Source organism: Schistocerca nitens, chromosome 2 (assembly GCF_023898315.1).
Source record: "Schistocerca nitens isolate TAMUIC-IGC-003100 chromosome 2, iqSchNite1.1, whole genome shotgun sequence".
NCBI classification, from domain to species: Eukaryota; Metazoa; Arthropoda; class Insecta; order Orthoptera; family Acrididae; genus Schistocerca; species Schistocerca nitens.
In genome coordinates this window covers 626,944,806-626,960,093 of record NC_064615.1, presented here as the reverse complement: position 1 = coordinate 626,960,093, position 15,288 = coordinate 626,944,806, and the positions used below count along the sequence as shown (strand labels likewise).

At 41.1% G+C, this 15,288-nt stretch overlaps 1 protein-coding gene across 4 annotated transcripts in view; it reads left to right on the top strand.

Annotated features, from left to right (window-relative positions):
• Window positions 1–15,288, top strand: part of LOC126236717 (AP-4 complex accessory subunit Tepsin-like) — a 131,726-nt gene that overhangs the window by 38,467 nt on the left and 77,971 nt on the right. For all 4 annotated transcript variants that reach the window (XM_049946240.1, XM_049946241.1, XM_049946238.1 and 1 more), the window contains 3 exons: window positions 8,236–8,397; window positions 14,178–14,346; window positions 14,428–14,619. In XM_049946240.1, the coding sequence (XP_049802197.1) occupies window positions 8,236–8,397; window positions 14,178–14,346; window positions 14,428–14,619 (523 nt within the window). The remainder of the gene's footprint in view (window positions 1–8,235; window positions 8,398–14,177; window positions 14,347–14,427; window positions 14,620–15,288) is intronic.

Below are 15,288 nucleotides of genomic sequence, written 5' to 3'. Positions count from 1 at the left end.
GAAAACCACTGTGCACTCCGTGTGCATACCGGGGGGAGTCATTCCAGATGTTGAAAGGGTCCTTCCGGATGCCATGAAGGGTACAGGGTGCACCCATCTGCAGGTGGTCGCTCATGTCGGCACCAATGATGTGTGTCGCTATGGATCGGAGGAAATCCTCTCTGGCTTCCGGCGGCTATCTGATTTGGTGAAGACTGCCAGTCTCGCTAGTGGGATGAAAGCAGAGCTCACCATCTGCAGCATCGTCGACAGGACTGACTGCGGACCTTTGGTACAGAGCCAAGTGGAGGGTCTGAATCAGAGGCTGAGACGGTTCTGCGACCATGTGGGCTGCAGATTCCTCGACTTGCGCCATAGGGTGGTGGGGTTTCGGGTTCCGCTGGATAGGTCAGGAGTCCACTACACGCAACAAGCGGCTACACGGTTAGCAGGGGTTGTGTGGCGTGGGCTGGGCTGTTTTTTAGGTTAGATGGCCTTGGGCAAGTACAGAAAGGGCAACAGCCTCAACGGGTGCGGGGCAAAGTCAGGATATGCAGGGACCAAGCAGCAATCGGTATTTTAATTGTCAATTGTCAAAACTGCGTTGGTAAAGTACCGGAACTTCAAGCGCTGATAGAAAGCACCGAAGCTGAAATCGTTATAGGTACAGAAAGCTGGCTGAAGCCAGAGATAAATTCTGCCGAAATTTTTACAAAGGTACAGACGGCGTTTAGAAAGGATAGATTGCATGCAACCGGTGGTGGAGTGTTTGTCGCTGTTAGTAGTAGTTTATCCTGTAGTGAAGTAGAAGCTGATAGTTCCTGTGAATTATAATGGTTGGAGCTTACACTCAACAACCGAGCTAGGTTAATAATTTGCTCCTTTTACCGACCTCCAGACTCAGCAGCATTAGTGGCAGAACAACTGAGAGGAAATTTGGAATACATTTCACATAAATTTTCTCAGCGTGTTATAGTCTTAGGTGGAGATTTCAATTTACCAGATATAGACTGGGACACTCAGATGTTTAGGACGGGTGGTAGGGACAGAGCATCGAGTGACATTATACTGAGTGCGCTATCCGAAAATTACCTCGAGCAATTAAACAGAGAACCGACTCATGGAGATAACATCTTGGACCTACTGATAACAAACAGACCCGAACTTTTCGACTCTGTAAGCACAGAACAGGGAATCAGTGATCATAAGGCCGTTGCAGCATCCCTGAATATGGAAGTTAATAGGAATATAAAAAATGGGAGGAAGGTTTATCTGTTTAGCAAGAGTAATATAAGGCAGATTTCAGGCTACCTAACAGATCAAAATGAAAATTTCTGTTCCGACACTGACAATGTTGAGTGTTTATGGAAAAAGTTCAAGGCAATCGTAAAATGCGTTTTAGACAGGTATGTGCCGAGTAAAACTATGAGGGACGGGAAAAACCCACCGTGGTACAACAACAAAGTTAGGAAACTACTGCGAAAGCAAAGAGAGCTTCACTCCAAGTTTAAACGCAGCCAAAACCTCTCAGACAAACAGAAGCTAAACGATGTCAAAGTTAGCGTAAGGAGGGCTATGCGTGAAGCGTTCAGTGAATTCGAAAGTAAAATTCTATGTACCAACTTGACAGAAAATCCTAGGAAGTTCTGGTCTTACGTTAAATCAGTAAGTGGCTCGAAACAGCATATCCAGACACTCCGGGATGATGATGGCATTGAAACAGAGGATGACACGCGTAAAGCTGAAATACTAAACACCTTTTTCCAAAGCTGTTCTACAGAGGAAGACCGCACTGCAGTTCCATCTCTAAATCCTCGCACAAACGAAAAAATGGCTGACATCGAAATAAGTGTCCAAGGAATAGAAAAGCAACTGGAATCACTCAACAGAGGAAAGTCCACTGGACCTGACGGGATACCAATTCGATTCTACACAGAGTACGCGAAAAAAATTGCCCCCCTTCTAACAGCCGTGTACCGCAAGTCTCTAGAGGAACGGAGGGTTCCAAATGATTGGAAAAGAGCACATGTAGTCCCAGTCTTCAAGAAGGGTCATTGAGCAGATGCGCAAAACTATAGACCTATATCTCTGACGTCGATCTGTCGTAGAATTTTAGAACATGTTTTTTGCTCGAGTATCATGTCGTTTTTGGAAACCCAGAATCTACTATGTAGGAATCAACATGGATTCCGGAAACAGCGATTGTGTGAGACTCAACTCGCTTTATTTGTTCATGAGACCCAGAAAATATTAGATACAGGCTCCCAGGTAGATGCTATTTTTCTTGACTTCCGGAAGGCGTTCAATACAGTTCCGCACTGTCGCCTGATAAAGTAAGAGCGTACGGAATATCAGACCAGCTGTGTGGCTGTATTGAAGAGTTTTTAGCAAACAGAACACAGCATGTTGTTATCAATGGAGAGACGTCTACAGACGTTAAAGTAACCTCTGGCGTGCCACAGGGGAGTGTTATGGGACCATTGCTTTTCACAATATATATAAATGACCTAGTAGATAGTGTCGGAAGTTCCATGCGGCTTTTCGCGGATGATGCTGTAGTATACAGAGAAGTTGCAGCATTAGAAAATTGTAGCGAAATGCAGGAAGATCTGCAACGGATAGGCACTTGGTGCAGGGAGTGGCAACTGTCCCTTAACATAGACAAATGTAATGTATTGCGAATACGTAGAAAGAAGGATCCTTTATTGTATGATTATATGATAGCGGAACAAACACTGGTAGCAGTTACTTCTGTAAAATATGTGGGAGTATGCGTGCAGAACGATTTGAAGTGGAATGATCATATAAAATTAATTGTTGGTAAGGCGGATACCAGGTTGAGATTCATTGGGAGAGTTCTTAGAAAATGTAGTCCATCAACAAAGGAGGTGGCTTACAAAACACTCGTTCGACCTATACTTGAGTATTGCTCATCAGTGTGGGATCCGTACCAGATCGGGTTGACGGAGGAGATAGAGAAGATCCAAAGAAGAGCGGCTCGCTTCGTCACAGGGTTATTTGGTAACCGTGATAGCGTTATGGAGATGTTTAATAAACTCAAGTGGCAGACTCTGCAAGAGAGGCGCTCTGCATCGTGGTGTAGCTTGCTCGCCAGGTTTCGAGAGGGTGTGTTTCTGGATGAGGTATCGAATATATTGCTTCCCCCTACGTATACCTCCCGAGGAGATCACGAATGTAAAATTAGAGAGATTAGAGCGCGCACGGAGGCTTTCAGACAGTCGTTCTTCCCGCGAACCATACGCGACTGGAACAGGAAAGGGAGGTAATGACAGTGGCACGTAAAGTGCCCTCCGCCACACACCGTTGGGTGGCTTGCGGAGTATAAATGTAGATGTAGATGTAGATGAACCAGTATCCATCTGCATGCAAACATCTCGACCAAGTATTTGGACAGTGCGGAACAACTTCCCTGAAAGGGAAGAAGTACAATTGACAGACAACACAGAATCAGAATCAGCGACATGTTCATGAACATCATGTATGCGGTCGGATTTGCAAACGGATAACACATGACCTTTTTTTTTTGCATTTGTGACACACGGCCCAACGTTGTGGACAGTCTTCTTGTGAATGCTTCGTAAAATACCGCGGACATGAAGGAAGTTGCCGTGGGTTTTGCTGCAGTTTCTTAGAGGTTTGTGTACGGTTTGGCTGAGGCTGCGCTTGGGACCGTACTGCGGCCACGTCGGCTGGCAGGGACATGCCACATGCTTCGTCAACATCGCACAGAGATTGTATTTCCCCGACATCGCCCCATGCCTCTATTTGCGCTCCAGCGGCATGAGAAATTTCAAAAGACTGAGCGATGGATAGGACTTCATCTAGAGTCTTATTTGCCAACTGAAGGGCACGTTGCCTAACTTCTTTGTCGGGCGCCAATCGGATAATAGCATCCCGTACCATGGAATCGACGTAGGATTCTTTGTGAACTTCAGTAACAAATTGGCACTTTCTACTGAGGCCGTGAAGTTCAGCATCCCAAGCGCAATAGGATTGATTTGGTTGTTTTCGACAACGATAAAAGGCAACACGAGAAGCTACCACATGCATTTGCTTTTGAAAGTAGATGGACAGAAGTGAGCACATTTCAGCAAAGGACAAAGATACAGGATCTTTCAAAGGAGCCAATTGCGACAACAACTGATACATTTGAGGTGAAATCCATGAAAGGAACAGAGACTTACATGTTTGTTCGTCCGCGACATGAAATGCCAAGAAGTGCTGTCGAAGACATTTTTCGTAATCAGACCAGTCTTCCGCCGTCTCGTCGTAAGGAGGAAAAGTAGGTAGAGACAACGACGAGAGAGGCCCCGCATTTGATGCCGCGACAAAATCACAAATCGCATTTGTGAGAAGCGTTTGCTGTTCTATGATACCTTGCAGTAGTTGCTCTAAAGTAGCCATGGAAAGATGTGGGTCAGTGATGGAAAAGAAAAATCACTACCTCGTCGCCAATTGTAATAACTTCAAGTTGAACAAATATATTTCAAGGAAGACGCAATACATGAAAGTCACAGGTCAAGTAAACAGAGTAAGATGTGTGTACACTTTAACAGTCAAATCATAACTGAGTCCAAGTGTAGCAGCCGCTGGCTGGCTGGTCGCTTAGGTGGCGCTGCTGCTGCATGGCTGGCTGACAGCGCCACATGTAGAGGACACGCGTAACTGCGCGGCGGCACTTTGAAAGATCGGCCAGTCACAACAACATAATTTAATATTCTGTAAGAAATGATATCTCAACAATACTCATGGAAAAAGATAATGAAAATCTCAATCTTTTTGTTATCTATGGTTCTTCTAGAATAATCCTGGTCCTTTTTTGAACTGTTGTACTGATTGGACGTGATTGATGTATCGTAACACAGAGGTCTGTAACATACTGTATTATGTTGTTAAGTAATATTTGAAAAATAGAGTTTCTGTGTCATTGAAATTAATCCACTTTGTTTGGACTTTTATTTCACTATGATTCTCATCCTATATAGATGTTAAGTTTTCTGATCAGCTACAATCGAGCGCAGCCATTAGCGCTATTGATCTACAGCAAGGTTTATTGGTAAATGCTAAATAATAAGTGATTAACAAAGAGAAATACTTTTAAATGTTAATGCATATAGTAAAGGTGCAAAAAAGATTTAATATACAATGTTTGTTAGTAATAAAACAGCACCCGAAGGAGAATCAATAAGTGACTGTCTTATGTTAGCCGCCATCTTAGTTGAATGTTGCAGTGGCAGTTTTAAATTGAATTTTTGTACAGACATAAATCTTGATAGTCATTATTGTGATAATAATTGTGTATTGGTGGCCCAGAATCCACTCAGACATAATAAATTCTGCTTAGATTGTGAATAATCTTTAAATATAGTGAACTTATGTCTATGCAAACAGTATCTTACATGATAAAAATTGTTCTCTGCTGATGTATGAAGCTTAGTTATTTTGTAACAACTTTTATGAAATATTTTGACAGGAGACAATACATTAGTGTTGTGTGTGTATGGTATTGTGTGACAAAACTGTTCATTTTGCTTAAAGAAAAGTGTTGCCACCTCCAATAACAGTAGCGGTAAATTTGATAGACGATCTGCAACTAGTAATAAGATTATTATGCAGCAGCACTGAAGATTCGCTAAAAATCATTACTCTTGTATAGTTGTGATTACTTATCCTGCATTTAGCTTGTTTGCTGCTTGTATATGATCACTTTTGTCCATGAACTTAGTGCCATACACAGCTTGACAGACAACATTGCTACATGTTGCCAGGTGGAGATTTCTTTAACAAAATAATGATCATTAGCTGGGAAAAGTAGTGATTAAATAAAACCTCATGTTATGTTAAGTTATTGGTTTTGTTCTAGTCTTGCTGAAATTGTGCAACACCGCTCTACGCCACACTACAATGGCATAAGCCATTACTTTCTACTTCTGTGCTTGCTGGTCATTTTTGTTTGTTTAAAATTGCTTAATATGAGTCTCTGTGAGTTTAATGCTTAAAATGTTAGCAGGTTTGGCATGTCCAGCTATCATTTGAGCTGTATATGTTGAGGGTGCAGTAACCACTCACAGACGGCAGTGCTAGCAGTGCAGGGTATATAAAACACGTCAGAAGGGAGGACTCGGAAAACAATGCAGTCCTTGTGGTAATTCAAAAATCTGACATCTAAAAGGGCATGATTATTGTCTTTTGGGCCAAGTGTGGCAGCTTTTCCAAAACAGCTACATTTGTAAACTTTCTGTGTGTCACTCTGTTTAAAGTATTCCCTTGCATGGCTAAATGGCACTAGCCCAAACTGGCACCAAGGCAACGGTGGTACATCGCAAGTCATAGATGACAAGGCGAACAACAGCTGTGTGTGTGTGTGTGTGTGTGTGTGTGTGTGTGTGTGTGTGTGAATAAACGTGCAGCTGTTAAGCAACTGACCTCCCAGGTGAAGCAAGGGGCTACCAACAGTGTGTCCTCAATGACTGTTCAGCGAACATTGCTGCATGTGGGCCCCCACAGCAGGAGCCTAGTTCATGAACTCATGCTGACATCTATATCATATTCCGCAAGCCAGCTAATGGTGTGTGAGGGAGGGTTTTTCTGGTACTGGTAACTGATCCCACCTTCCTTGTTCCACTTGTGAATGGTGTGTGGGAAGAATGATTGTCGGTAAGCCTCTCTATTATCTCTAATTTCTCCACCATGATCACCATTTCATGAGATGTATGTCACATGAAGTAATGTGTTGTCCGACTCTTGCCGGAAATTTCTCTTTCGAAATTTCAGTAATAAACTTCTCCATGACTGCTTGTCATCGACAATAAAGGCTGGGATTTGCACACCAGCATGGCAATTGGATGTCCATTGAATGATGATAGATGTTCTTTGCACATGCATGATGTTGAATACTCCATTGGACATAATGGCTGTCTGGAAGCAAACACTCTGCAACAATCATTGTAAGGATCCAGGCCAGAGGAGAGAGTAGTCTCGGGAATGTTTTTGTAACATTTTCTGGATGATCTCATCGTTTAGAAAGCACACTGGATCAACATAAGGATGTACTTATTCTTGGGGACCATGTCCACCTCTATATGCAGTTTGTTCTTTCCTCGGCATGATGGCATATACCAGCAGGATAATACAGTGCATCACACAGTTCAGAGTGTCACGAATGGTTCTAAGAGCACCAGGATTAGTGTACTGTACTCCCCTGGACACCAAACTCCCCGGGTTAAACCTTGTCGAAAGTCTTCGGGGTCACCATGATTGAGCTGTTTGCACCGTGGATCATCAACTGAGGAAACTGGCACAGCTGGTCTCATCAACTGAGGAAACTGGCACAGCTGGTCATGTCACTGGAGTCTGTGTGGCTCCATATTCCTATTCGTACCCTCCAGAACCTCATTGACTCTCTTCCTGGGTGTCTTGTAGTGATCTGCACTCCAGAAGGTAGTTATTCAGGCTGTTGACAGATGCATAATCTTTTGTGAGTTACAGAATGTAGATGGTCTTCTGCATGCCTACTTTGCCCAGTTGCACTGAAATACTAACCATTTGCATATGCGAGCATGCAATGCAACTTTGATGTTTACTACATACCGGTTTCATAATGTTGCAGTTTTGTAACGAAATTGAAGTCTCCTTCTAGTCCATAGAAAATTCTGGATGTGTGTTTTTTAAGGGGAGGGCAGAGGGGGTTAAGAGAGGGAGGAAGGGAGGGAGGGACTGAACATAGTTGAGTATACGTCACTGAATGAATAAAGACGAGGAGGTAGCTTAAGACATTCCTGTAACAGATCAACATGATGCCATAATTTTCACTGAAGACGTGAATTATAATTTAAAAAAGACTGACTCATTCCATGTCACCAAAAGATGCTGTAATTGTGCTCCATGAAACATACAGATAACTACGCTAAACTATGTAGGTAATTTCCATTTCATGAAACAATAATTTATGTTGAGACTACTAGTATTTTTCTTTCACTGTGTGGAGATGTGCCTGAGCGTGTATGGTGACACATAGACAATCATTCTTACTGTTGTTCTTTGTTGTAATTTGCATATAATTTTAAATTATAATTCATTTTAATTTAGTAATTTAAGTAAAAGCGTTTTGGACTAACTTGTGCACTTATGTACTTTGTGCAGTATTTGAGTATCATTATGATTGAAGCCTACTTTCACTGGAGGGGGAGGGGGGGGGGACAGTGTCATATGTTGTATTTGTATTTATCATTTCAGGTTCTTAAGATAATGTCTCATCTAGTCAGAAATGGACATGTTACTTTCCGGAAATATCTAAGGAATCACGACACTTCTATCAAGGAGGCTACGACATATAGTGGACCACCCCACCCACTATTAGGAACTTCACCTTATGAAGCAGTGCGGAAAAATGCACAAGTATGGAAACTTTGTTGAATTACTGTTTTAGTTATAATGTAATGGCAGACATCAGAAAACTAGTATATCATTAGAAATATGCACTTCTTGGTGGTCTTATAATTTTCCAACAAAAATGATAGATGTAAATTTCATATTTAGTTTATTTATAGATGCGTTCCCATTAGCCTTACAGCTACTTTTCCAAGAAAGCAATCAATTATGGAAACAATAAGACATCAGAAAAGGTCTGGATTGCGAAATGAATCAAAGTATCAGGTCCAAGAACAAAGACATTGTATGGGCAATAGTTGAAAGATGGAGTGGGAAATAAGTTAAGAAATGTGAATACTTTGTTATTAGAAGAGAAAGGCAAATAATAAATGACAGCAGACAGGAAATCAAGATATTTAATAACCAGATGATGGGTGTGGGCAGTTCAAGGGATAAAGCAGTAGAATAAATGCAGGAAGCAATGCCAGCACTTCATTTACAGTCAAATCGCAATTACATTATGTTTTGCCAAATAAATTAAGAATCTCATTAACTCCATCAAAAACAAAAATTCTTGACGAGTTGATAATATTGCAAGTACATTTTTTAAATCCATTTTTTACGTATAGAGGGTGGTCAGAAACAGTCTGAATAGCTTGTAAGGTAGTTGCGGAGTGGTTGTTGAGAAATAATTGTTAAGAAAATAATTCAATATGTTGTGCCATTTCTGAATTAATTAGCATTGAAGTTAGCCTATCAGGCCATTGCACATGCAAACTCAAGCGGCCCGCCAGTTGTCCTCATAGCATAGATTATAATGCACAATACTACTCAGCCTTTGGCTCAGTTTGATCCTTACTACTGCCTCCTCTGTTAAGACAAGAAGCTCTGTTGAAAGAATATTCACAAATAATTAATAATCTCCAACTTCATCTATGAAGATATTGATGGCTTGACAACAAATCGACTTCATTCCAGACTGTAACTGGCCCAAGAGCTTGCTGATAGCAGCATCATCATTGACAGAAATAATTTGAAACCTGGACTGCAAATGTTCCATCTAAAGTACAATATCTTATTGACACTCTTATGTGGGTCTGAGGGCTTTGAACTCATATGGCACAAGCAGAAGGATATAAATCCTGTCCCAATACATAATGAAGTTTGTCCATAAAACCTGCACAAATGGGGTGAACATTCCAGCCCAGCCTATGATTATGGAGCACCAAACCAGACCATACTGTACACATTGTTGAGTAGTATAAATTGAGAGCCTACCCAGGTGATCCAAACAACATGCTCATGGCTACACCATCAAGCCTTGACTGGATTAAAAGATTGGATATTAGCTTTTAACAGCTGTTAGTTTAATGTATGATTTGTATTTATGTCTCTTCATCTTGTATTTGTTATTAGAAGAGAAAGGCAAATAATAAATGACAGCAGACAGGAAATCAAGATATTTAATAACCAGATGATGGGTGTGGGCAGTTCAAGGGATAAAGCAGTAGAATAAATGCAGGAAGCAATGCCAGCACTTCATTTACAGTCAAATCGCAATTACATTATGTTTTGCCAAATAAATTAAGAATCTCATTAACTCCATCAAAAACAAAAATTCTTGACGAGTTGATAATATTGCAAGTACATTTTTTAAATCCATTTTTTACGTATAGAGGGTGGTCAGAAACAGTCTGAATAGCTTGTAAGGTAGTTGCGGAGTGGTTGTTGAGAAATAATTGTTAAGAAAATAATTCAATATGTTGTGCCATTTCTGAATTAATTAGCATTGAAGTTAGCCTATCAGGCCATTGCACATGCAAATTCAAGCGGCCCGCCAGTTGTCCTCATAGCATAGATTATAATGCACAATACTACTCAGCCTTTGGCTCAGTTTGATCCTTACTACTGCCTCCTCTGTTAAGACAAGAAGCTCTGTTGAAAGAATATTCACAAATAATTAATAATCTCCAACTTCATCTATGAAGATATTGATGGCTTGACAACAAATCGACTTCATTCCAGACTGTAACTGGCCCAAGAGCTTGCTGATAGCAGCATCATCATTGACAGAAATAACTTGAAACCTGGACTGCAAATGTTCCATCTAAAGTACAATATCTTATTGACACTCTTATGTGGGTCTGAGGGCTTTGAACTCATATGGCACAAGCAGAAGGATATAAATCCTGTCCCAATACATAATGAAGTTTGTCCATAAAACCTGCACAAATGGGGTGAACATTCCAGCCCAGCCTATGATTATGGAGCACCAAACCAGACCATACTGTACACATTGTTGAGTAGTATAAATTGAGAGCCTACCCAGGTGATCCAAACAACATGCTCATGGCTACACCATCAAGCCTTGACTGGATTAAAAGATTGGATATTAGCTTTTAACAGCTGTTAGTTTAATGTATGATTTGTATTTATGTCTCTTCATCTTGTATTTTTTATTGTATTCCTAGTGCTGTAAGCTAAATAAATAATATCTTTTAATGACAGTACAATTGAGGTGTTTGAATCTGGTGGCTGTTATACACATCCAATAATTAATCTACTTCCTCCAGTTCTACTTATTGTTTTCAATATTACTTTGCAGTTGGATTAATTTTGAAACTTGTTAGATTTAAAACTTTGTTCATCACTGTAGACATTCCTCCTTGTGGAGAATCTAATCCACCTATCCAATATACGATCCACAAGTTTTTGATAATTTTTCTGTTCTCTGCTTCGGGTTTCAGCCCACTCTCTGTCATGAGTATGATGTGGAGGGGGGGGGGGGCAACTGATTTCTACTACTACTAATAATAATAATAATAAGCCACAAACAGATCTTCTGTGCCATGAACACACATGCCTCTAATCCTCTGGCCATGCCTATGAACAAAATGTAGAGCACCACTCTCATTATGTCAGTGTCACACCTGAGTGGAACAGCTTAACCAAATCTTTGTCAGGGCTTTGATTACTTATCATCATGCCCAGAAATAAGGAACAACCTACCTACAATCCTTGTCATCTCTTGCAAAGTGGCATTCCACCACCCATCTAATATAGGAAATATCCTAGACCATCCTTATACTACATGCACTTTGCGATCAAAAGTATCTGGACACCTGGCTGAAAATGGCTTACAAGTTTGTGGTGCCTTCCATCGATAATGTTGGAATTCAGTATTGTGTTGGCCCACCCTTAGCTTTGGTGACAGCTTCCACTCTTGCAGGCACACGTTCAGTTAGGTGCTGGAAGGTTTCTTGGGTAGTGGTAGCCCATTCCTCATGGAGTGCTGCACTGAGGAGAGGTATCGATGTCAGCCGGTGAGGTCTGGCATGAATTCAGCGTTCTAAAAGAATCCTGAAGGTGTTATATAGGGAGGTCAGGATTCTGTGCAGGCCAATCCATTACAGGGATGTTATTGTTGTGTAACCACTCTGCTACAGGCTGTGCATTATGAACAGGTGCTTGATCATTTGAAAGGTGCAGTCGCCATCCCTGAATTGCTCTTCATCAGTGGGAAGCAAGAAGGGCTTAAAACATCAGTGTAGGCATGTGCTGTGATAGTGCCATGCAAAACAACAAGGGGTGCAAGCCCCCTCCATGAAAAACATGATCACACCATAACACCACCGCCTCCGAATTTTACTGTTGACACAACACGCGCTGGCAGATGACATTCACTGGGCATTCGCCATACCCACACCCTGCCATCGGATCACCACATTGTGTACCGCGATTCATCACTGCACACCACGTTTTTCCACTGTTCAGTCATCCAATGTTTATGCTCCTTACACCAAGCGAGGCATCGTTTTGCATTTACCAGCATGATGTGTGGCTTATGAGCAACCACTCGACCATGAATTCCAAGTTTTTTCGCCTCTGCCTAAGTGTCATAGTACTTGCAGTGGACCTTGACGCAATTTGGTATTTCTGTGTAATGGTCTGGATAGATGTCTTCCTATTACACATTACAACCTGTTCAACTTTTGGTGGTCTCTTGTCAGTCAACAGATGAGGTCGATCTGTACGCTTTTGTGCGGTACATGCCCCCTCAAGTTTCCACTTCACTATCACATTGGAAACAGTGAACCTAGGGACGTTTAAGAGTGTGGAAATCTCATGTACAGATGTAGGACACAAGTGACACCCAATCACCTGACCACGTTCGAAGTCTGTGAGTTCCGTGGAGCGCCCCATTCTGCTCTCTCACGATGTCTAATGACTACTGAGGTCGCTGATATGGAGTACCTGGCAGCAGGTGTCAGCACAATTCACCTAATGTGAAAAACGTATGTTTTGAGGGTGTCCAGGTACTTTTGACCACATAGTGTATATTCCCAAGCTAGGCACTGTGCACTCATCCAACACTTTCTATTCCAATCCCAGCACAAGCGTATCCTATCTCATCAGAGGCATTGCCAACTGTGACAGCATTCATATTTTATACTATCTCCACTGCAGCTATTACACAGCTTTATATGTGTGTGTGACCACCAATCAACTGTCCACCCGAACGAATGGCCACTGCCAAATTGTTGCCAAGAGTAAAGTTGATCACCCAGTGACAGAACGCTCCGCTGAGCACAACATGCTCATCTCAGAGGCTGCTTCACAATCTCTGCCACCTGGATCCCCCCTTCACATTATTAGCTTCTCTGAACTACATAAATGGGAATTGTGCTTACAGAATACCTTTCGATCCTGCAATCCTCCTGGCCTCAATCTCCTCTTGGCCCTGTCCTACACCCACCTTCACCCTGTCCCCATGCCTTGCTCTCCCTCTTCTCACTCATTCTACATAATCCTGTCTCTCTTCCTTTGTTTTATCCCACCCTTTGCCTGCTTGTCCAATTCTCCATGTCATTTTGCACCACACACGTCTCCCATGCCTGTATCGGAGTTACCAAACTGGTTTTACATTCCTGTACCCACGCACGCTGCTTTTCTTTCCAACTGTCAGCCTGCCTTCCCTACCCCTGCAGCTGTTTCTCCCCTCACCCATTTCACCTGATACCTGGTACAACTCTTCACTCAGTTGGCTGGGACAGTGTAGCTGCGTAAATATATGAACCATCTGTAGTTAACTCTCCAGAAGGATGTCGCCCAAAAGCACAGCAGTGTTTTAAATTTTGTTCATGTGCCTATCAACAACTCAGCTACTCGGTTGTATGGCGAGTTGTTACCTTTACTCCTTCCAGTATCTATTTTCTACCAAAGACTTTCCATTGCCATAATTTCTTAATCTTTGCATGAGGAAGTTGTGATTCATGCAATCAAATGCCTTAATTATGTTGAAAAATATTTCCAGTGATGATAATTTCTGATTTTGTGAGTCTAGTACATCATGCCAAGGTAAGTATAACATGTTCAGTTGATAGTTCTTTTTGAAAGTGAGTGTTTGCTGCTGAGTATGTTGTTCTGTACTAAGAGTTTATAAAGTGTATTGTGTATAATTTTTATGAAATGTTAATGATAATGAAACAGTTTTCTGGATTTTTTCCCCTTGCCCATGGTTGAGATATAGAGCCATTGCTGGGATGCGGGGGCACAGCTGGAGAGGGGACCAGATTTACGATTTGCCAGTTTGGCATCAAGCATTTGTTCCACCTTAATTAGTAATTTTTTTGACAGTAGAGATTTAAATTTGATTTTGAGGATCCCTCTGTACTTTTTCATATTTGCCAGATCTTCTTCATTTTTTCACGTTTTGACAACTTGTAACAAGACTGTCTTCTTCTATCCTCAACATGATTATTGTTATATTATAATTTAAACATAGTTACTGAACTTTTCATCTTTAGGAGCTTCTAGAGATTTTATTTGATGCTGACCATATAAATGAGGATGAGGAGAAACATATGACTTCAACTTCCGGTTCTACAAAGAAGAAACAGTTGACAGGACTTGGTTCTTCTGTTAGCTCCAAGGGAAAATATGAAGGTTTTGGGTACACTGCCAAGGAAAAAGAAGGTGAATGAAAGCATCACATACTACTTATGCTGTGTATCACACCCGATAATTTTGCTTATCTATTCAGGTATATTGTTTCAGAGACAGTGAAGGACAAAGCTATGGACATTTTAATAAAACTAATACATCCAACTGATGACTCAAATGAAATGATAAAACAGGCATTGACCAGCAGTTCTGGAGAATACACACCAGTAAAAATTGATTCCTTGTCCAGCTCACAAAGTCAAGATGCACCACACAACACTGATGTTCAGAAGTTCAAAGTCAAATGTTAGTATTGAGACTGAACTTATTATTTCATCACACAGCTAGTTTGTAATCCGTTGTCTGAGTAGACTTATTTCTCACTTTTTAATGTTTCTTGTTTCCCCAATAAAGGTACAGTGGAAATAATGACTGAAAGAATGAACTGTCACTCACCTTAGAGGTAAATTATGAGCAACAGATAAGTGCAGAAATAATATTGATTACTACTGGGCTTTTGAGCTTTCTTTCTTTTTTGAACCAGAAAGGGGATGCACACAGAATGACATACTTCACTAAATCACATTATTGTGAATGTCTGTTAGTATTCAAAATAAATGTTATTTCCAGTTTAAACATCTGGATCAACTGATATCTGATCGAAAGATGCTTGCAGTGCTTTCTACAGTTAGTCAAAGAGTGTTGAGTGTTGAGATAGATCAACAGATGTTCAGTTGAGTTAAGATCCAGGTGATCTCAATATTAGGGACTTTGAAGTTTTAGTCTTGCTCTTCTGCCATGTTTCATACATTTCCAGCCACATAAAAGGTGAATTATAATACTAAAAGATCCTGTCATCACCGAAGGAGGCTACGATAATATGAAAATAATGTGAATACTATGTTCATAGTAAGCAGGTCAAGAATGCATTCCATATGGACTAAAGGTCCCAGAGAATGCCATGAAACCATTCCC